Below are 24445 nucleotides of genomic sequence, written 5' to 3'. Positions count from 1 at the left end.
TCACTTTGACTGTACTCCTGGAAAGTCTGTGGTTCATTGGGTGGTTTAATACTGCAGGTTTAAAAATGAAAAAGTCTCATGAAGAGCCCTTGCGCCCTTTCTTAGAATGTGACTTTTCTCAAGTAAGGTGAAGCCAAGATACGAGCACTGAGGTCTCCTCAGAGATGACTCTCTATACATACAGTTCTTCAGAGTTAGTGGTAGTGCAGCATCTAAAACTGAGCTTGTGCTGCCAGAGTTAAACAAACTTATTCTGAAATTCTGACCAAGAAAATCTTTAAGTTCTGTTACTTGAAGCTTAACTAAAATAATTTCTAGTCTTCGGTTACCAATAGCTTGCAAAAAGTTACATGCAGCTAATTTCCTCCTAATTAAATGTTACCTAAATCAAGGAATCAACATCCGAATCTAGTACTTGGAAGCATACAGATTTCTTTAGATCTTTGTCATTCACTCTTTTCTTCATTGACCCATAATTAATCAATCTGTACAATCTAGACTATAATATATTCTAAACTTAAAAGAGAAATAAATCCACCTTACAGAGAACACTGATGCTTTTGTACATCCTCTTAAAATGGTCTTAGCCTGATATATTGTAAAATTCCTCTCCTTTTTTAAAGCAACTTGATTCTTTTTGGCTAATCAAAAAGGGCCAACCTGCTGTTAACCAGCCATACCGCTGATTATGGCAGACGCAGCTTGAACTCTTTCCAGAACAAACATTCGCTTCTGTAAGCGCAGATTCAACAAACTCCAACTAGTTCCAACAGACATGAATCAAGGATATACAGACAGCAGGAAGATTTTTTTTTTTCTCTACAAAATATCATGTAAGTTCTTCATACTACCCGAAACTACTCTCCCTCTATGTAGTTACTTAAAACATACACTGATTTGGGACAAATTTTAGATCTCTGTATCTCTCTCTTTGAGAGAGGCACAAACTCAAGAGAAACCTGTCATCAGAAAAAATACTGCTAAATGCCTAATGACAAAAATAATATCTTGTGTAACTTTTCCCAACTGTAAGTCACAATGGAATCCCTTACCATAGTTCTTTTCCTCTGTATATCCTTTAGAAAGTGTGTAAGAGTAAGCAATTTTCTCCTTATTTCCAGCACTGCTTCTCACATGTTGCACTTCAAAATGGTAGTTTTCCACATTGGGATATAAAGCATCTATATGACATAGTTCCAGGAAATGTGTAGCAAACAGTGTAAATGCCTAAATAAGGAAACAAAAAAGCAAATTTATTTTGGCAATGATCCAGAAATAAATAATAATAAATAAGAAAAATTAAATCATCTCACAGGTGTCCAGGTTTTCCTCCAAAATACTGAAAAGCTGTCTTTACATTACTAAAGCAAATGAAAATCCTTAAGGTATGCCTTCTACTGTTGGCAAGTACATCTTTTCCAGCTGCGGATTCTCCTGCTCATTTCTCAATAGCAGGAAAACAGTATCAGAAACAAAAGAAAAAAAGAAAATCCATGATGCTTACAAAATCTGACAAGTGTCAGGAATGACTGCCAAATGGTTGCTTAATTCTCTCAAGGAATTCTTTATCAAAAGTACAAGTGACAGAAAGTATCTGAGTTTTTCAAAACAAAAAACTCACAAAAGTACTCTGAATAAACTCTGAGGACAAACAAACACCTGCACACTCAAAAGGTTTGTAACAGCCATCTGAGCTTGATAACATAACTAGATATAGAGGTAAATTTTAGCAATCCATCTAAAATGATCTTCCACTTTTCTAAAGAAGTTTCTGTGACCAATTTCTAAGTTGTTTGGAACTACAAGGTAACCACCAGGTAAAGAGGTTCACCTTTATCATTCAAGCACAAAGCAAACCTGAAACCAAAGTAAATACAGCAAAACTAAACAGACTGGGTTATTCTCTTTCTAGACAAGACTTATAAGCTCGCAAGCAAGTTGGAAAGATACGGTGACCAGGGTAGGGGTTCTAGATGAACTACAGTTAGTTTTCATCACAGTAGCTTGTGTTGCGCTGTTTTGGGTTTGTGACCAAGACTACTGATAACTCCCCTGTGTTTTAGCCACTGCAGAGCAGCGTTTGCACAGCACCGAGAGCTGCTCTCCTCCTCACCCTGCCCCACCAGCAGCCCGGGGCTGTTCCTGGAGCTGGGAGGGGATACAGCCAGGATGGCTGACCCCAGGGATATCTCACACCATACCACACCACCACAATAAAAAACTGTGAGGAAGGAGGAGGGAGGAGGACGTTCAGCCTCTCTGGGAACAGTCAGTGTAAGGAAACATGGCACTGCAGGAAATGCCTGAACATCTGCCTGCTGCTAGGAAGCGGCAAATGAAGTCCTTGTTTTGCTTCTGCATATGGCTTTCCTTTACTAAACTCTCTTCCTCTCAGCCCACAAGTTCTTGTACTTTCACCTTGCTGATCTTCCCTCAATCTCACTATGGGGAGCAGGCGAGCACCGGGCTGGTGTTGAGCAGCTGCTTGGGGTTAAATCACAGCAGCCAGTGAACAGAACTGCAGCTTATGTCAGCACCTCGTTCCTCCATCACCGTAATTCTTACTGCCCACCGGTTATGAAAAATACCAAGAAATTTAGCCAAGAAATCGTCACAAAAACCCCTGCCAAATTCTGAGAAAATACTTTATTTACTTTCAGGATGACAAAATAGTTGTAAGGCTTACATTTCTTTCAAAAGGGAATTACCTTTAAGTTCAACAGATATTCACAGGCAGCATAACAAATGCCAATACCTTCTTCGGCACTGGTACCTCTGCCAAGCTCGTCGATAATGATGAGTGACTTATCATTAGCATTTTGTATGATGTACGTTATCTGGAAAAATATTTAAAGTGCTATAATTCCTATAAATGTGTATTTTTAAAAAGGATTTTTTTTTGTTTTTTAGATGGAACGTAATGCAGAAATTCAAAAACATTTTTACCTTTTCAAAGCTTTCAAACAGCTGTCAATTTTAATCAAGCTCACACTACAGCACTCTTCCACTGAACATGTCACTTACCCTCAGAATTATATCAGTTTTTGAGAGGAAATTGAGAGAGCTTAGGCCCCTACAAATGATTATTTAAAGTCTAAGCAAACCTAAAAATGTTTAAAGTACTGTTTAACAAAGCACTGATTTTGACTCACACTGGAGTATCCTCCTACTTAAGAGATGCCTGGTTTCCTATAAAATAGATGAAGGCTGAATTTTTTACTGCTTTTCAAAGTACACTCTTTCAGTGGATATATACTAGTACAATTTCTATTCATATAACAGAAAAAGGGGCCCTTGGATCTGGATAACTATACTTCATACCTCTTTCATTTCCTTCATGAATGTTGATGCATTTGTTTCAATATCATCATCCATACCTATTCTGGTAAAAATCTGCTCTGCAATTCGAAAAGAACAATACTCTGCTGGGACATAAGAACCTACAAAGCAAGTAAAATACAAGTTTTTCTCATCACTATGACACTTGCCTGAAGAGGTCACTGAGAAAAAAATTACTTCTACACTTGGTTTTATGCATAGCAGAGAATGCATCTTGATAAAGTCTTTAAGACTATACTCTACCATTAATTTATAAGAAAAAACATTATTATATAGATAGGATAATTAAAGAAGCTTATCACGGAAACTTTTCAGAAATCATATGCCTGAAGCTGTTTGTGAGTGTAAAGGGATGCAGAAAAAAAACCAATGAGCTCCAGGATTGTTTTACATTTCTGTGGCCACTGATTTACTAAACCCAAAAAATGTTAAGTTTCCCAAAATCAAGATTATGTTGCCTTTATCAGACTTCAAAGCATGTAGTTTTATCCAACAGGAAAGAGCAGAAACCTTTCGCCAAAAACTTCACACTCTGCTTTATTCATATTTAGCTCATATCTTTGAGAGCAATTCCTCAATAACTTGCAGTTATTGAGGACTGAACCCACAAATGCATGATTGATAAATTTTATTCTCCACTGCTAAATAGCTTCATTCTATAGAGTTAGATCTTTGACTTGTGCTACCTTACTTTTAAGAAAAAAAGTCATGAGCAAATCCTGAATATAGGAATGAGTCTGTTGGACTTTACAAATTGTTGGTTTCCTTTTATAACTTTAGTCAGAGAACCTTGCAGTATTTGTTACTACTTTTATCCAAAGTAGTTGATTGTTTATCTATTAATTGTACTTGTCTGGAAACGTGCTTCTCTGTGTAATTTAGGTATGCTCAAGGTCACGTGTTTCTTCTGGATGACTAACACACATGTCTGACCAGCACACTTACACTGGTAATGACACTCACTATCACTCTAGCCTAAGGTGCTAGACTGGGTTATGATGCTCCAAAGAACTAGGGCATGCAACTGTCCTTCTCTGAAGATAGACTGGGGAGACTTCAGGATACACAAATGGTGCCCCAGAAGTTTCCAGTGGCAGATGAAAAACCTTAAACAAGGTGTAAACACCACAGGAGCTGGTAGAAGAAAATGGACTACAAATTACCTGTTAATATTTTATTTAGATATAACATTATTCTGGAAGCTAAATCATTCAACTAGAAATATTTTTAACTAGAAAAAAATGTGCTGCAGAAGATGATTAATATTGTACACTCTTACTTACCAATCTGTGCCATAATTTGACAGAGAGCAATCTGTTTCAGGTATGTTGACTTTCCACTCATGTTTGGTCCTGTAATAATGACAAAATTGTTGCCCTCTGTCAGGTACGTGTTGTTAGATACAGGTTTTTCCATAGCTATCTTTTCAAGAATGGGATGCCATCCCTGCTTGATTGCTAAAGTATCAGTAAATTCTGGACGAACTAAATGATAAAAAAAAGATGTAAAAGATTGAGAAGTTAGTGTGCGAACCTTTACATTATTAAACTAGTATGTTTTGAAATAGTTAAATCTTCCAGAGCAGAGCTCTTGGGAAGAATTACCAGCCACTTTCAGGTACAAATTCTGATTACCATGCAAGCCTTCATCATTTATGACTACAAAAAGAAGCCCATAACTAAAACTTTATTTCTAAATTAGTGTTCTGTAGTTTTGTTCCCTAGTAAGTAGGGCTGGACTCCAGTAATAAAAATGCAAAGAGCTGAAGTATTTTTACAAAGTGCAGGAGCTGTGGACTTCTGTTACTTCTACATTTGTACCCTGTATTTGCATGGTAAACAAGAAAGTAGCATTCCTTCTATTTTTGTTGTATGCTACCATATTGATTATTTGGGAATGTACCATGCCCACAAAGATCCAGTGGATGCTGGAACTATTTCTATGGATTTCTGTATGAACACAGTTCTTTTCCGAACCAATTACATGTGACTCCTCATTCTGTGCTGGCATTAATGGAACAGAACAAAGCATAAACAGAGAATGTCCATATACTTCATGCTCTTAAACAGAACATGTTTAAACTGTCTCTTTGGAGAAAAGTGACTGGGAAGGCTTATGGCAGCTAATCAGCAGAATTTAATTTCAATGAACAGAAGGAGAAAGAACATCAGCATAAAACTGGCAAAGATGGACCAGAGACACTCACCTACAGACTACTGAGACACAGAAAAAGAAATGGAACCAGACCAAACAGCCTGGTTATTCTCCATCAGAAGGGTCTTTGCCTGGCCCATAACAGAATCAAAGAAGAAACTTACCATAATCGGAAAGAGTGCAGGCATGGGCAAATGAAAGCAGCATATCCAGCATAGACACAATGTCAGACAACTTGTACAGGCAATGAATGTGTTCATAGATCTCATTCAGTAGTTTACACACTATTCTGAAATAAGACACTGCTTCAGCTGTTGCACTGCACATCCTGCCACTTTACACAACTTACAGAAATACAGGAACTATCGTGTTTATACCACATACAGTAGGATAAAATGTCACTCATAAAACCCAATCACGTCTACCAGATGTGAACAAACGTATAAAATTCATGAAGTAAATTAAGATCCTGTATCATCATCTCAGCTGACGTTCTGCTGATCAGACACAAGACACATAGCTCAGCTACCAGCAGCTTATATGAAAGCTTCACACAAAGAATGAACTCAAAATACAGCTATCGAATCAAGTATGTTTCATTAACATGTGATTGTGACTCTAATTCCCTCAGACTTTCATGTTAAAAAAAACCTACATGGTTGCTAAAAAGAATTTCCATTCCATTGGCAGGTAACATTACACTTCCTAAGCTGTGAATTACAGGGGAGAGCAACATGACAGGCAGCAAGGACAAGATACAGAAATAGACAGCTCTACTCTAAATATAAGGAACTGACTAAAAGTAACGATTATGCATTACTGATATGAAACACATTCATATATGATGACCACTTCTATTAATAAATGCAAATATATTTGCAATCATGCTTAATACAATGCACAATTTATGGGTTTTTTTTGTCTCAGGAGGTACACTTGAACAGTGTTGCTTTAGACTACCTCTGTAGGTAGCCATAATTTAACAGAAATATAGCTTTTAAAACGCATGTAATTAGCTGATAATTGGAGAAAATAAGCATGCTTAGCAAATATTATATAGTTTTAACAGGTCTTACAAGTAGGTCATGTGATATATTTCTCTCAGGGACTCCTGACATCTTTCATTCATTTTTATTAAATCTGCTGAAGTGAAGCTGTACGTGTTTTTAATTTTCGTGATCTATGGGGAATTAAAACCAACAATAAGAGCTTGCCTTACTATCAGAAGGAAAAACAGCTTCTAGAAACCAAATTGGAAACCATATGGAGAAACAAAAGAGAAAAAACAGTCCAGTTTCATTTTTACTACATATCTTTTTATGAAAATTCCATTTAAGATAACAATTAGTAAGATATACAACTTTATTCTTACACAAAACATAGTTGCATGTACATGCAAATTTGTGATTATAGAACTGAATATAGGGTAGTTACAAAAGCATCCCAATTAAAACTCCATTTACTTCTACGTATCTTCACTGAAATTAATTTTTTTGTTGTTTACTGTATAATGTGTGCTTTTTTAATATATTATACATCATAAATAAAGTGTATGCTAAGTGTATGCTAAAACATAGTTTGTACAGATACCTTTGTAAATTCTGAAGGAAACTGGCCATTAGGTAATGTTGAACAATCAGCATTCATCTGGATAAAAAATCCACGAGCAGAGCTGAAACTTGTTTTCATTGGCAGACTGTACTTTTCTGCAAGTTGTGTTATCATACCTACATAGCAGACGCAAAAATTTCACCCAGATTATGAATGTTTGTGTACTCCCCTCCCCCCTACATGTGCTGCTACAAAGATGGAAACTGCTAATGGAAGGTTTCAGAAATACAAACCAGCACCATCTGTATTTTTCACTACGTATGAATGTAGGATTAGAACAAAACAGGATCATCATGTATGACAGGTGCTAAAATTTCTGATGCTCTTTTAGGTTTCCGACTACAGACTAAATTAAGATGGTCCTTGAGCTAGAAGTCAACAATTTATAGAAAAAGAAATCAGTTTCAGAAGAATTTTTTTCCTTCTATTTTGACATAATGGTAAACAGGAAGGTTACTGAAACACAGTAATGCACATCATGCTAAAACTCATTTTGTTCCTATTTTCCAACTCTTACTAGCTTAGCTAAAAGGTAGTCCACAGATAGATCAAGACTGCTTAAACTATAATAAACAAAGAACTCATCTATTTTAAATGAAGAAGCTAAAACAAAGATTTACATGTTTCATGCAGAATGTTTTAGGTTTAGTAATTCTGTCCCATTATTTCAACTTTTTTGGACTTTAAGAGGACAAGGAGTAACGAAGTTGGGAATACAGAAATCACAAAGTAATTATTCAATTTTATTAAAATAAAATTGAGTTTTTCTCCAGAAATGGAGAATCTCACTTGCTTATCAATGACAATCAATTCATACCAATACTAAAGACTTTTTGCATATGAGAAGGATATAAAACATATAACTACATTAGAATTACATGGCTTCTATAGGTCAAATGCAATGTACTTTAAACTCCAAAAACATACAAATTTTAGTTTAGAAATACCTGCTATGTCATCAACAATTTCCGTGTATGTTCTACGGGCTATGTCAAGGAACTCATTGATGTTAGGCTTAACAGCGTAGCACTTCTGGGTCCTCATATTCAAACATCCTTTTGTGTATCTTGTATCATCATTGATTACACTTGTAATCTTTTCAAGTATAATTCCAAACCTGCAGTATCAGTTGTATCACTAATTAGATACATAATACTTCATAATTTTTACTTGCAGTATCATTGGCAAATTACAAGTAGCAGTATTACAAATAAGTGAAGCTAATTTTAAACTTTCTACTGTTAAAACAAAACATACCATTCCTATTTTCATCTCAGAATGAACCATGACTATACCAAAGTCTGACTAAAAATACTATTCACATCTTTGGAAGATACTAATTATTTCTCAAATATACATTTTTTTCAAATACACGACACTTGATTTTTGCATAATTATGGAGACTCTAGGAAACCACTACTCTTGTCTTTCAAGAATTGTTTCTGAGGGAGTTCAGTTCAGCACCAACTCCACTATCACAGCTAGCTCTCTTGCTTTTATCCTTGGATTCATTAGTTGAAAATTAGATTTGCTGACAACTGAAATCAGCTTTAATCAAATGAATTGAGATACACCCACAACTATAAAAAAGCAAAGATGCAACATCTTTTATCCTACAGGCACTTATGAGATGAGAGTTTCTAACACAGTAGCTAAGTATTATGATAAATACCTGGTATCTTCAAGAGAACTGTAATAAGCCTTTAGCAGCTGTGTGTTACAGCTTCTTAAAGCAGCCTGTTGAAGATTAAAATATGGACATGACAGTTACTGCTTTTTGCAGCCTTTTTAAAAGACTGAAAGTTTTCAGCTTCAGTGAGGCTAATCAGCAGTTGTAGAAACAGTCTGTGGAATCTGAGCAGGAGTTTCTGTTCAAGGTTTGTTACATAATCAATTATTCAGGTAACGCAGGAACCCTGCTCTTAACAGCACAGACAAATGCGTATTTCCCATTGGCGGTAAGGATCAATGTACTGTGCTGGCAGTATTGTGTTCTGCAATTATATTTATTTTTCACTTTATCCATCCCTTCCAACTTGAGATAGTCTATGAAATTTAATAAACTGCACTCATAAAAGTAAGGACAAAATGATTTGTACTTTATTTTTAAAAAAAGAAAAAAATAAGAAGAACAAAGACCACTTACTTTCAGAGGTTCCACAAGTTCTAAGGTATGTTTCAGGTAGATTAAATTAGTTATTTTTGATTCAGCAGTTTTAACCTGTTGAAAAATTTTCCAAATATTGGAGGTGTTTGTATGACTGCTCTAAAAAGTATTTAAGAACTAGAAGAAGTCATATTTTTAACAGTAACAGGTTTATATATTTAACAAAAATTCCTGAAATGCTCCATAAGCTCACTTCGACAACTTTGTGTCTGCACAAAAAATGCTTACCTAAATTTTACACTGCCTGCTGTGATAGTTTGTCCATCAGTAGTTAAGATTTTCCTGTTTGAATCGATGACTGACTCTAAGTACACCCTGCTAGCCCAAGCTGTGAAAACTTTTCATCTTCTATGGAGACTTAACTCTATACAAGCTCTACACAATTTGTAGACTTTTTCAAAGCAAATACATTATATATTATAAAGAAGCACACCACCTTTCCCTTTAATGCTGTTACAGAAATTTTAACTGAACTAGTGTTAAAAGTGAATCTCTGCACGATACACTTAAGCCCAAAGGCAGTAAATCATTTCACCATTGACATGACTTTTCAAGTACTACATTAAGCAAGATCAGATGAAGCACAGTTTTTGAAGTATAAGGCTTTTGTCCCATGGAGTCCCCTTGAAGTGCCAGATGTTATTTATAAATAACATCAATGAATCAATGAACATCATCAATGAACAGCAACGAATATGAGTTTTTTTTAAAAAAAGACAATTAGTCCCTCCTAGAAACTCATGCTTTTTCTTAACTACTTTGTAACTGTATGACATAACTTGGAGAGAGAGCAGTTATTAAAAAAAAAACAAACAGTTGACTTTTCCAAAACTATTTTTTAAAGTACTGGACTTGTCTGCCCAGGGAGGTGGTGGAGTCACCATTCCTGGATGTATTTAAAAAACAGACTGGATGTGGCACTTGATGCCATGGTTTAGTTGAGGTGTTAGGCCATGGCTTGGACTCTGATCTTGAAGGTCTCTTCCCACCTAGTGATTCTGTGTGATTGACAACTTCCTTAGAATGAGAGAATGCTCATGCTGAACATACCACTCACACATTCAGTAACTTAAATAAGCATGTCTTTTGCATGAATAGTAAGCTCTGCTATACTGAAACCAGCCAATGATGAAAACACTGCAGTAAAAATGTCTGGTGTACATCGTCCTATGCACACATAAAAGCATCCTGTGTGACAGCTTCAGTCATGCAGATGAACTCATGAATTCATGTTACGTATTTTTTACAAGGAAAGCTGGGAGCAATAATCATGCTGGGTTTTGATTATGTCATTAAAGAGATTTATCTGCATTTATTACTGTCCTGTTTGAGTCTGTACCTGATTTAACTACAGTTAGACAAATCCTTTATCTAAGCAGGTAAATCAGCATGTGAGAAGATACAGAGGTGAAAGTTGTGAGTATCTAAGAAGCTGGCACACAAACATAAACATAAGGAATCATCAACCTCAAAAGCAGTGGCAGAAATATCCAACTCAAGGACAGTAGGCAAATGTAACTTTTAACACCACAGTTTCAATATGATCAGTGGAAACAAAGTTGAGGTTCGGTAACCTCGAGCTCACTATAGTTAACTCTTGGGTCTGGTCTCAACCAAGATTCACTGGTGAACTACATGTATTTATTCCATTTGGTATTTGTTATACATGTGTTAACTTACAGACTGACATGTGAGGCAAGGTCTGATGAAAAAACAATCTTGCTTTTAGACATTACAGTTCCTAGGACTAAGTCACTAAATGCTTTTTTTTTCATGCTGATGTGAAGAAAATTCCTCTCATCTGAGTACTGCTGAATAAAATGTACATTTATGAAGAATAAAGGTGGGGAGAGATGAAAGAGTAAACATTTTTGGAAGTACATTTGCATAAACTAAGATTAATTATAGATATCACATTTATATATTGCATGTTATAGACAAAGAATTCATTTTCCAAGGTGTATTTTGAAACATACTGTATCCTGCTTTGGAATCTGTACCAAAACTGAAAGTAGTTGTTCTGTATCCAGGAATTTTGAGATAACTGTAAAACGAAAGTAGACACATCAGAAATGAAACTGAAACTTTGAAAGCACACAGTAACTCAGCTATACTAATGCTAATCCTTTCCTTACAATCTATTGTCACAAATTATTGACAGGGCAAAAACTAGCTTAAAAATAGACAATATCTGAATCCTTTTGTCATAACTATGCATATGACTTAGTACACCTTAGCATGCAGTGATTATTGTAGGGACAGACTTCTGTCCATTCAGAAATACTTTTTTTCTTAGATTGAGTCATATTTCTCTCGTGACACAGATAAAGATTACAGATAAAGATGATCCAGTTTCAGGTGGACTAATTCTAGTATTGTATTTTACCTTTCTCTGGACCATGTTTTATGAAGCAACAGGAAAAAAATATTTATATGCAAGTCTGACTTAAGCAGTGTGTTTGCCTTTCCATGTATGCATTATATATACTTGTACACAGCAAACATAATGCACAGCCAGCCATGGTGGTAAAGTGACAAACTCCAACTCTTTCAAAAAGCAATTGGCTCATAGACTTCTACACACTTGAGCAGAGAAATTAAACTTTTCTAAGCAAAATACTTGAGAAAAGTAACACTATGATAATACAGATTACTTCAAAAAGTGAAGCGCTTGCTATGCCACCTAACAAACAACTAAAAATACTTTTCAAACATACTGAGTCACGCTATACACTTTTCTGTATTAGAAAAAGTATGTTTAAAAAAAAATAGAGTATTAGGTATTACAAAATAAACTGATACCTGCTTGAAGACCAAAAAAGAGCTCCTCATCCTGGAGTAATTCCTGAACACAGTCCAGTCGTGTGTTAATTGTTTCAGCATCAACTGGAGGTTCCAGGATATTGGACCTAAGTCTTCGACTTCCACCGGGAGTTTTAGTGTAATTTAAAACACCAAGAAGTGTGTGACCATTCCTTTGAAAACAAAACAGATGTGGAGAATATATGCACCAAAAAAAAGAGATGGCATATGTCAGGAGACATTTACAGGCAAGAGTATCCTACAAATCTGAGGCCTGCTTTTGCATGCTTAGCATCTCCCTGTTGGCCACGTATATTATATGAACTACTGCAGTTAGGAAGCTAGGTAATTCAACATAATTTAATAACATATTAGCCCTCAATTGTATCAGTATAGAAATACATTTCTACTTAGCATTTTATTCATATTTTGTAGTAGTATTCTACTGCAGTGGTAAAGTTCACATTTTCCCTCTCAATAAAACTAATTAAAAAGGAACAAACCAAACCCTACACAAGGAGGCAAATTATCAAGTTATAATCAGAGAGATCAAATACTAATCAGAACAATTTACTTGAAACACATTTCTGAAAATAATTTAAAATAGACTTAGTAGTCAAAAAGAGAAATAATTTTTGGTTTTATTATTTTTAAGAACATATTTCAGTCAACACAGGAGCTAAATAACATACTTATAACTTGTGTAATTTGGCTTTGACATGTTACATATCCCAGGGTTTCACACTTAAGGGTGACTGCACCTCTGTAGAATATGCCATCTATAATATTTACACCTACTACACAGTTCAATGGTTTTAAAAACCTGAAATCTTCTATGCTATTGGCTGGAAGAAGACCCATGAAACAGCAGGGCCATAATAACATCGTGATTTAAACCATAACTTGAATAGGAAGAAACCTGATACAAGTACGCAAGACAAACACTATGAAGACAGGTAGGCAGTAGGTAGAGTGAGCAAAAACACCCCAAAATATCACGGTATAAAAAAGCAAAGCAAGAGTCAAAAGAGTGAAAACAAAAACAAAACAAAACACAAAACAAACAAACAAACAAAAAAAAAAAAAAAAAAAAGGGAGGAAATTCAAACCCAGTTGTATTAAGGGTGCATTTACCATACAATGCAACCCTTAAGTGACAATACTTCAGTGGAACTCCACATTTGGGAGAGTATTCACAGTGCCCATCTTTAGGCAACAGAGGACTTCTTTCCCTGCACAGTTAAATGAAGAGGGACAAGTCCCTCCAGAATTAAGACTGGCACACAAATTTGACTTAGGTGTTCCCAGTGTGTGCCTGTACTATTCACTCTTACTTGCTGATACCTAATACAAAGATATGTAACCAGGCTTTGGGGCTAAAATCTAGGTAATAAAAATAGATATGTTTGGCTGATTCAAATTTGCCAGTGGATCAGCAAAAATTCTGCATCAACAATACTAAAAAAGCCCCCAGAGAAACTTCAAGCAGTTTATTTACTGTTGCTCAGCTCCTCCTGTAAGCACCTTCCTCTCAAAACCATCTGTGAAATTAGGAACAGAAACATGTATTTTCAGAAAAATATTGCTCCAAAAGTACCTTCCAATATAAGGAATTATGTGGTTCTACTGTATCTCCCCAAGGACAAAACTCTTATGAACAGTAGTGGGAGAGTCAGCAATGTCTAGGCTCCCCCTTTTATAGCAGGGTGGACATCTCAACAGAGGAGGATCTCAGAACCCAACAGGCAACAAAACACAAGTTCCAAGTATTTCTCTTGCTAACCACAAGTGCAACAGTCTGGAGAAGGGAAGCCTTGAAGTTTCTTCTGCCTACAAGGCAACCAACTGCCCATGAAGGAAGTGCCCCAAGCATCGATCTCAATGTGGAAAACCACCATGCAATCAAGTACCACACTGCACATTCCCATCATTACAGCAATTACTCTCTTTCCCACCATTAGACCTAAAACAAAACCACTTTTCAAGGCTGAAGCATGTCTCTTGGGTAAAAAGAGTAAAATGTAGGTGTTTAAATTGAACATGAGAAACTTGCAGAAATATTGCCTCTTTCATTTCATAGTCTGCCAAATTTTGCATAAATAAAATTTTAAAATATATGAATAAAATATAAATATCAATGTAAAGATGACTATGCATAATCTCTTTCTACAATTCACTTTAGGGTTTCCTGTACTAGAAATTTTGTGCTGAATTGTAACATACTTCACTGTCAAAATATTTTTTTAGAAGCTCTGAATGGTATGTAAGTTCTCTCACTTAGGAATAAATGTAATGATCTGCTCTTTGACACAAATGTCAAGGAAACTTAGCGAAATCCATCTTTATCAAAACATAACTTGGAAAAACTATTCTTACCGAGAATCTCTGTTATTAATCACTAGTTCAAGATTTTGTGCTGATGATGAATCTATCATAGCTGTTTTCTCACTCCCCTGGAAACGCACCTTGAGTGATTTAGGAGCATAAACGGCGTTTTGAATAAATTCAACATATTTTAGCAAAGCTGCAGCAGCTGCGAGACAGTAATACCTTGGAAAAAAACAACCTTTTATGAATGTTGAATACTATTACTGAAATACCGCAAAAGTAGTGCACTACAGCAATAACACTCACACTATTCACTTTGTGGCTTGGCAAAACTCCTCTAATTGAGAGCACTGAAAAAGCAGTATATTTCAAATATGCACAAAGCCATGTGTAGTGAACATATATTCACGCAAATCAAATATTCATCAATGTTTGAGTCTCTCTACAGGCCATACTGTATTGCTGGGATTGTGAACGTACATATTTCAATAGACACATGGGACTTGAACACTGGTCACCATTGTATCAATACTTAAAATTAATTGTTGATACATAGAAAATGCTTGCTGAGCCCAATAAGAAAGGCAATCATAGCTCCTGAAAGGTATCTTTAAGGAAAGAATGAAAAAGATGAAGTGTGAAAACTCAAAAAAACCCACCCAATCATGTAACAGGCTTTCTATTTACATTTCTAGATCTATCTAGAACACTGCTGGGCAAAATAAAAAGAGAGCCCCTTTATGATTTTCTAACTTTTGCAACATGACACAGACATTAATGAATACATAAAATGATTTTGTTAAAAAACTTATTTGGACACAGTATGCTTTTCCTGGCTTAAACATACTTTGATTGGACTTCCATGAAAATGGTGCTAAATTCAGATGCACACAGTTGTTCTATGTACTCCAAACCCTTCGTTTCATTGAAGTATTTTCTCTGGACAGTTGTAAAAGTCACATTCTGTGAAGATGGGGATGAAAGGAAATAGTTTTAAAAGTTACATCAGAGAGACTTCTGTATTTTTCTAATCTTACATGTTTCCAAGAAATTTATCGACTGATTCTGCAATTTTTCTTCATAGAAGTATTCAATCCAGCTTACTAGCACAAGCAGGTCAATGTCACTGAAGGTGTGCGATGCACGAGCGATTTGATGCACATGAGAAAAAGAGGAGAGAGGTCAGCAGGTAGAAGAGCACTCAGGAAGAAGCCATCACCTCTGTAGGCATGAAGCAATTCAGGTAGCAATTAATAGGTTTTTTAAAGGTTCTGAGGCTTTAATATTCATAAATTACTTATACCAGTACATCTCATACTCTTTTACCCTGACAGTGCTCTTTTTCCTATTCTATGATGCATCAGCCCCATTGATTCATCGGGTTGAGTGAACAAGGGAGAAACAAAAGAGAATGCTTGATTTTTTAATTTCTGTATCTTTCCTAGGTTCTCTATTACCCAAATTACACAATGCCACAAATTCAAACCTTTCAGCTTTCATCAGCAATATACCTATCTCTGTCATTGTCAGTACTGGAAGCAGCAGCATGGGAGCTGCATTTCGTTTATTCACTAACATTCTAAAATTAGACCTGAAAATCAAAGAAAACAAAAACTATCTGCACTTAAGATTTTAAAAGTTGTGTAAAACTCTCAAATCAACCATCATACAAGTGATCAACAACAACTCTAAAACACTGAATGAAATTTAAACCTTACCTTGAAATGCTCTGTTACCAGACTGAACAATTTTGTTGTATTCCCCACATCACAAGCAGTGTTTGACATTATTATTTCTAGTGGTGTTAAAATCTTGAGTTTAGTAATAACCTGAACAAAAAATTCAAAATAGTTCAATAAAATAACTATATAATCAAAAATATTTTAAGCAATAATGAACAGCAATAACAAAATACAGAACCCTTGTATTTTAGAATCAGTTAGAGTTCCACATTTTCTGCTAACTTCTACAATAATGAGTCAAATTCATATGTATCTAAATATACACAAAACTAAAATAAAAACAATCAAAATTCAGAGCTTATACCCTGTTGAAATCAAACAGATTTGAACACAGAATCATGTTTTCCCTTGAAGCAAGAGATAAAAATCTAAAACTATATTCCATGGCTATGATGAACAAGAAGAACTTATTTCACCAGATGGCACTTTCTGGGCTTGCAGCAGAAGATTAATGGTGCTCTGGATAATGAAGAAATGCAACGTATCTGAATACTACTAACCTTTTGACTGAGACTAGTTTTTTATTTTGTTTTAACCTCCTCTAGTAACATTTATCTCAGTATTACCATGGCTAAAAATGTGCATATTTCACCAGCTTTACATTATGCACACGCCCTGTAGGGATTATTAGTAGACCGTATGCTCTTCTACTGTATAAGAAAAGACAAACAACATTATGCCTTTATGCTCATTTATACCAGCATTCACAAATTCTCAAGGGAGAAACACAAAAAAACAGATTACAGTTTAACCGCTTAGAAGTTAAGATGTGCAAGAAGGGACAGATGATGTCCCAATTAAAAGGCAAACAAGCATAAAAAACACACAAAATAAATCATCTAAGGGCATTTGGGTTGTCACTGCCCTTCATATCTGCAAACCACTAGAAGTTTTTTTTTCCACAGTTCAGAAAATCTCCAAGAACTTAAAGAATACAAGAAAAATTTCCTGAATTTATTTGCAGAACATGCAAAAACAAAAGTAAGCACAAGAAAGAGAAAATATAGTAGGTTGGATACCAATCACTAGGCAAAGGATGAATTCTGAGACTGTAAGAAAAAAGCTGATCAGCAGATAAGACAAAATTGTAGAAAGGAGTAAGATGAATGCATCTTTACAAACAGATTGTGTGAATCTGCTTGCAGACAGGGTTGGACACTTGTAGAGAAGGAAGTAACGGGACAAAGCATCAGTTTCAAAAAATGTTACTAATGGACACAGACTGCTGCTTAGCCAAGGTAATGCTCTACTCCTGAACTTCAAGAAGAACAAAGACTTCATAGGGTTATGAATAGTAACTTCCTCATCCAGGGTGGACTTAAAGCTAATCTCAATGGTCATGTATCATGTGTTATACAGAGGGGAACATATTAAGGGGCGCATTTAGAAGGCAGATCAGACAGTCTGTACCATCCAAGTACCTCAGCCAATAGGGAATAGCAAAGATTCTGCAGCCAGGGAGACTAGGATAAAAAGGAGGGTGCAGTCCTCCAACAGTTTGAGAGACCCCAGGGGGAGATGCCCCATGGCCTCTCCCTTTGATCAAGAATAAAAGGCACAGGACTCCTCTGTCTCCTCCATGGACATAAAACTCTGATGACAGGAATTTCTTCATGCATTGTTAAAGGTGGGAGACACTAAGGCAAGAAATGAGGCTGTTAGGACATTTCCTGCACTAGGGGAAAAGTAGCTGTACACTAGCATCTCTTTTTTTGACTGGATGGTGAATATGCTATCAGGTATGAGCACAGAACACAGAACTCATAAAAATGCCAGCTTTTATAATGGAAAGGCAGTAAACAATGAACAATCTGACCACGGCCTGAGAGGCAGCTATAAAGGATGTTCAATATGTAGCTGTGTGTGTTAAGACCAGAACAGGCTTTAAAAGCACTAATGCTTAAAAATAAAACAAAGAAATCCATTTTACAACATTGTACATTATACAACAACCAAATGTACAACAATGTTGTAAAACATACATTGTACAACCTTATACAGCACCTGCTTTAGCAAACAGATGTGATGGTTGTTTATATACTGAGTCAGAGCTACTTACTGTCCCAACAGGGCTTTTGTTTCTTCAAAAATTGTGAAGATGCTACAAGCCCCGTTATTTTCTAGGACACATAACTACAGCAGAACCATGAAATAAGACGTTTCACTAATGCTGTTGGTGCATAAACCAGAGTTTACTCACCAAATTAATGTAGAATATGCAGTGCTGGCTGTAAATTGAGTGAATTTCATTTCCAACTGAGACAGAACATTTATGCAACCAATGCCAGAACTGTAATTACTCCATCACACACACAAATACATATTTATGCAGCTCTGTTCTCAGAGCTTTTGCCTGATGAAGGATATTTGCAAGTTCTACTACCATATATTGCCCAATGCTCTTCAAAATGAGGCATCTCAGTCCCACCAACAGTGTATTTTGCAGAAAGGCTATTTTTCTTTTGAAAAACATTCTTTCCTCTTTAATATCTGAGGCATAGTAAGGAAAATAGCAGTCTTTTCAACACTGCAATTTTCTAGAACATTACTCCCACTTATGAGAAATCTCTTCCACAAACTAGAAATTTAATTTCCCATTAGTCATAAGCTTTGTTCAAGAAAGTAAGTCACAATAATCACCCTATAAAGTACCTTGGCATAAGTTGTATTGTCTGCAAATTGTGATAATATCATCTCGGGATTTTTTAAATCTATACTGGCCATTCCTACTTCACCTCTGGCAAGTCCTCTTCCTTCTACTACAGCTACAATAACTGATCCAACAGAATGAGCAGAAACTGCAGAGGAGGATGTAACTGTAAAATAGTCGGATATATTTGGTTACATTCAATGCAGAACAATGAAAGATTGATCAAGGATCATCACAAACCATAGAAAATGGATAAACAAATATACACATGCACGAAAGAACCATTATCAGTTCAGTCTTTAAGAACACTAAAGACTGAATTGATAATAATTAGTCACACTGTGAAAGAACTAACTTTAAATCCCATTACTTTTGCATTTCCAGAGCAGATATGATACATGTAACATGGCACAAAGCATCATTACCCTCTAACACCATTTTGCTCATACGAAGCACTGCAAAATTGAAAAACATCACTGTGCACATCTCTGAATGTGCCAACATAAAACACATAAAACTTACATCAAGAACCTTGAGAATTAGATTATATATTATGTCCAATCCATTACAAGCCTAAAAATAAACCCTGATTAGAGATATGCATGAATTTGGGCTCTTTAGTGACCACGCTACTGTCCACAAACATACTTTGATTATGAACAATTTTAAAAAAGTCTGAATTCTAACTATGCTGATTATCCATACATGAATGCAAAGTAAGTAGCAAGAGGATGCAATACCAAAACACCTTTTCAATACATAAAGTAGGTTTTTTTGTTGGCGTATTGTTCCTTGGCATCATCCCCTGTGGTACAAAACATGTTGTGTTTTGAGTTTGTTTTAGTATCTTAACATATCACACTAAAAATTCAACTGTTTAATAAAATAACGTCAGAAAAGTAAGTTGGACTGTTTCCTCTAAGAGCTGTTAATCTTACCTGAATATCCTATAAGAGGGGTATGGCTTCTGCAGCCAGATCTACCAGAAGAGAGAGGTGTTTTTCCTATACGTGTACTATTCAGGCCTTGCACAGAAGAAGAACTAGTGAGATTCAAAGTGTTAGCATTTTCTACACAAGAACTTTTGTCCCCAAAATAGGATTCTGAAGGGAGAGAGAAATAAGTAAATTATGAAAACAGACACAATAAATTTTTATTCAGAAAATAATATACAAAAAACAGCTTACAAAACTTTATTTTTTATTAGCAGAAAGAGATATATCCAAACAAAATGCCATTCTATGAAAACTCTCCAGTGTATAAAAGGAAATAAAAGTCAGACTGCTTTGAAAACAAGCTTGCATTAATATGATTATTTTCTACAATGAGATTATGTGCAGTGCCAAATAAAAAAATTCTTTACATTATTGAACTGAAATAACAGAAATTACTTTACAAAGTCTCGTTTCATATTCTAATGAATTCTAGATTTATGAAAGAATGCTATAAATCAACTTTATCTCATATTTGCCCATTATTTGAAAAATCATTACCTAAAACTGCACACGTTTATGAAAACCTTTTTTTAAAAGCTGAGCATTCCTTTTAAAAAACAGGACAATAAAAGAAAACCAAGAACCACTTGGAAATGATAACCCTTTGAATTTATGGGGATCAAGTCACAGAAATCATATTGTAATCTGTGATGTATTTGCTAACAGCAGCTTCTTTTACACATGTATTTATGATCTACCTATGTTTTTAAATCTTGCAAAATATCTTTGTCTCAGAACACTTTCGAGTTCCAATAAATTACTTAAGTAATTCACTTGTTAATTTTCTTGAAATGACTGAAGACATCCTTTATTTAGTTAATTGGTTTTTTAAGATTAAAAACATGAACGAAAATATAAACAGCAGATCCACTTAAAAAACTCTAGGTGTGATAAAACATGCAAACACAAATGTTTCTGTTTCTTATAGTACATTAAAAACTGACACACAAGACAAATACTTAAGTATTGGTTTTAGATGATAATTAACTGCATGACTCTATCAAGGTTGGCTGGTACAAAAGTAACTACAGTACTGGGGTTCTGGGGTTTGTTTGGGTTTTTTGGAGGGTGAGGTGGAACTTTCTTTGAGTTTGGTTGAGAGTTTTTTTAACCTTAAAACTGTGACAAGTGATAAAAACATTAGCTCAGACTCTTCAGTTAGAGACTTTTTTAAGAGTGGACACATCAGCATTGCAATTCATACTGATATTTTTTTAAAATAGCGTTCACTTAGACTTTGGCATAAGTTCAGTCAGAATTTTGACAGAAGACACTTCCTGTAGAAGGTACCAAATCTAACATAACAGGGGGAAAACAGTAATTTTAAAGACCAGATGAAACAAACCACACACAGATATTTCTCAAACTCAACATTTAAGTCATGCTCTATTCGAATTAGCATTCTGTTTGGGGTTTTTTTAGGATTCTTCAGTAATCATATATATTACCCAAACCCATTTTACCTAATTTCTAATTTATACGTAATGGGGATACATATACATCTGAATTCATTGCAGCAAGAATTAAAATTATCTCCAACTCTTTACATAGTTTCTTTTCGCCTGAAAACAGCATGATTTTTACTTTTTTTGCTGCGCGCCAAGATACAGACTTCGATAGTAGATTCTTCTAAAGGATGGCAAATAGCAATATTGCATTGTATGTAGGAGCACAACATTCTTACCACACATCGAGAGCACAGACACTTAAAACTATTTCAAAGACCAGGCAAAAAATAAAAGCAAAACCAAAGAACAATAACAAAACTTCCATAATAACCAATAAATCAAACATATTCCCAAAACTCATAACCAACGTTTCGGTTCTATCCTGTAAAGCAAACACTGTGCAGCAGTTCAGACACATTTGAACTGAGAACTGAATTGAGAATTCTAAAGAATATCCAAAGAAAATAAGAGAGATTTCTTTAAAGAAGTGTAAGGAACGATTTCCATTGTCCTGGCCGGCTAAATGAAAAAGGTCGCCTTGATGGTTAGTCGCTGCAGCCCCGTCTCAGTAAGGATGGCTTTGAGCAGCTCTTTCGGAACCCGACCCGATCAAAGAGAACAGAAAGATAACGAAACAGAGGAAGGCCCGGGCAGAGAACGTACCTCCCCTTTCGGAAACCGCCGGCTTCGCCGCGCTGGTTCCGGCAGCACGGCCGGCTGCGAGGTCTTCCCCGCTGGAGCCGCCCGGCCGTGCCCCGCGGTTGGAGGAGGCCCCAGAGCTCTCTGAGCTGTGCGGCGTCTGCAGAAGCCCCAGGGTGTAGCGGGGCGTCTGCTCCGCCCGCCCGCCCACACCGGGCGTGGAAGAGCCGCGGCCTGTGTAAGAATCCGAGGTGGTCACCACCCCGCCCCCGCCCGCCATGGCGCGACCCCTCAGCAGAGCCCCCTCAGCCCCGCCCCTCCAGCACGGCCCCTCAGCCCCGCCCCTCCAGCACGGCCCCTCAGCCCCGCTCCTCCAGCACGGCCCCCCCAGCACGGCCCCTCAGCCCCGCCCCTCCAGCACGGCCCCTCAGCCCCGCCCCTCCAGCACGGCCCCTCCAGCACGGCCCCTCAGCCCCGCCCCTCCAGCACGGCCCCTCCAGTACGGCCCCCCCAGCACGGCCCCTCAAGCCCCGCCATTCCAGCACGGCCCCTCCAGCACGGCCCCTCCAGCACGGCCCCTCCCGCCTCCACACTGCGAGATAGGCCCTGCTGGTAGAAGTTGTCGAGCTGCAGCTGTAAAATAATACAGCAGTACACAGAACTGGGTTTCATTATAAATACTCAAGGGCCCCAGGAACACAAGGAAAGTGCTCTCCTCTTTAAAGCAAGGGTACTGCCTTTAAATGTAATTTACCCCGCATCAATTCTTCACCATTCACAGTTTTAAGAGGCACTTCAGCAATGTTTTCTTCCTGCTCAGGAGTTTTGATACAAAAAGATCCCCATATTAATCACAAAGTTTGCTTACCTCTGTAGTTGTCTTAAACACGTGCTTGTAAAAATGTTTTAGAACACTAACACTGCTTTGTATAGTAGCATCATGTAACATATGCCACTAAAATGTTTCAATCCACATTTTGACTAGGCACAATTTTCTCTGGCACTAAATACACCTTATAAAACACTCCATATACTCACACCTTTTTTAACCTATAATTTAAAAGATCTTTAGAAATCACAACTGACTTACAAAGTTACAGAGATGAAGTGTAAAGTCTTTGCCAAAAGTATCTAGACAGATCAATGTACTACCACACTACCCTGAGGCTGATCTACCCTATCTTAGTATTGCTACACCCAGGTGTGACGTGGACACCCAACACCGCAAACACCGTGACTCTGAGATGCGATAAGCGCATGAGCAACAATGACTTCCAGAGGGAATATGGCACCCACCAGCAGAGTCCAACAGTGCCATGACAGTGCAGCTGCTCTACAGCAGCCCCAGAAAATGGTGACTGCTGCAGCCATCAGGGGAGATGTGGATAAGAGCGATCAAAACCAGAATGATGGATGAGCAAGAAGCCGAGTTTTAAGACAAAAGACTGTTATGGACATGGGAATTCAATCCCTAGAGACAACTGCGTCGAAAGAGAACTCACAGAAGTGGAACTGAAGGTGCCACCCAGCTCACCACTGTGAGAGATGACCACTCAAAAACATCTACACGCCAGACAGATCCACACCTTAAGCTGGAATTACAAGACAAGAAAGGCTCGACAGGCACAATGCTGATGTGGCAATGCATAGAGACTCTCGGGAGGGCTATCAAGGTGCCTAGTGATCACTAAGTGCTATGGAGACCCAAGGAAGGTACAGTGTTCAATGCAGAAGACAGACTAACAGAGTTTACATAACACAGGCACATGCTGGAACTGCCTTCCCAGGCATAGTCCTAACACCATGCTGAGAACTAACCTGCTCCCTTGATCTGGTCCAAGGGAACTGCTCCTGAACAGCTCTCTCCCCTAGAGTGACTTTAAACCCCTCCTTGCAATTCCCAACTTTGCCCCCTCCCACCAGAGACCTCCCCCCTCAGCAACCTTCCCTCACCTTCACTTTGGAGGAACAAGGCTCTGAAGCCATCTTCCTTGCTACTCTCTGCAAGCCAAAGCAGGCGAGTTTCAGTACCACCGCCCTGCTCTAAGTCACCTGCTGCCCGTGCACTCGGGGCTGAGTGCATGCACTGCCCGTGGTTGTGACAGCACCATGGCCCTCAAGACCAGTCAAAGCTCCCCCTCGTAGCCTTTGTGTTGCGTCCCCTCCCCGTGCCGATCTGAGCTCCCCTGCGGTGCCACTTTCAGCATACAGGAGCCATCCACACCTACTGAGGCGTCTCACTTGCCTCACCTGTGTCCACTGGCCCTTGGCATCTGCTCAGAGGGAGACACACCCCACACCCCATCGTGATGCCCCTGTGACCAAGAAAGGGGTGCAGCAGCACTGCATCCCAAGCACAGCGTGTCCACCACCCACGCCAGGACAGCAGCGGAGAGCAGCGGGCAGGAAAGGAAACGGCGGAAGGAGAGAGCGGTAGCACACCAGGACCCCTCGGTGGTACCGAGCCGAGGGCTCCTGCAGCCGGCGGGGAGCTCTGGCCGCCAGCTGTGCGGCGGGGCTGCAGTGCACCACGGCAGCGTTGGTGCAGCTGGAGAGCTTCATTCTCCACA

At 37.6% G+C, this 24445-nt stretch overlaps 1 protein-coding gene across 6 annotated transcripts; it reads right to left on the bottom strand.

The window, feature by feature from the left end:
- Positions 1 to 6: 6 nt before the first annotated feature.
- On the bottom strand, positions 7 to 24425 carry MSH4 (mutS homolog 4). Of its 6 annotated transcripts, none has more exons than XM_056494243.1 (18): positions 21900 to 24425; positions 19732 to 19896; positions 18796 to 18959; positions 16120 to 16230; positions 15249 to 15364; positions 14450 to 14623; positions 12074 to 12246; positions 11248 to 11315; positions 9251 to 9325; positions 8777 to 8841; positions 8052 to 8221; positions 7084 to 7220; positions 6570 to 6673; positions 5658 to 5782; positions 4623 to 4823; positions 3322 to 3440; positions 2709 to 2837; positions 7 to 1227 (listed from the first exon to the last, which is right to left on the bottom strand). In XM_056494243.1, exons 1-18 carry the CDS (start codon positions 22153 to 22155, stop codon positions 949 to 951), a joined length of 2631 nt encoding a protein of 876 aa, XP_056350218.1. In that variant the 5' UTR covers positions 22156 to 24425; the 3' UTR covers positions 7 to 948. The 6 variants fall into 6 exon arrangements, with proteins under 6 accessions (XP_056350218.1, XP_056350221.1, XP_056350220.1 ...); XM_056494246.1 differs by having other exon boundaries at positions 4623 to 4691; XM_056494245.1 differs by lacking the exon at positions 2709 to 2837.
- Positions 24426 to 24445: the final 20 nt, after the last annotated feature.

This window comes from Oenanthe melanoleuca, chromosome 6 (genome assembly GCF_029582105.1).
Source record: "Oenanthe melanoleuca isolate GR-GAL-2019-014 chromosome 6, OMel1.0, whole genome shotgun sequence".
NCBI classification, from domain to species: Eukaryota; Metazoa; Chordata; class Aves; order Passeriformes; family Muscicapidae; genus Oenanthe; species Oenanthe melanoleuca.
Note: the sequence above shows the minus strand (reverse complement) of the source record. Positions and strands in the feature narration are given on the sequence as shown.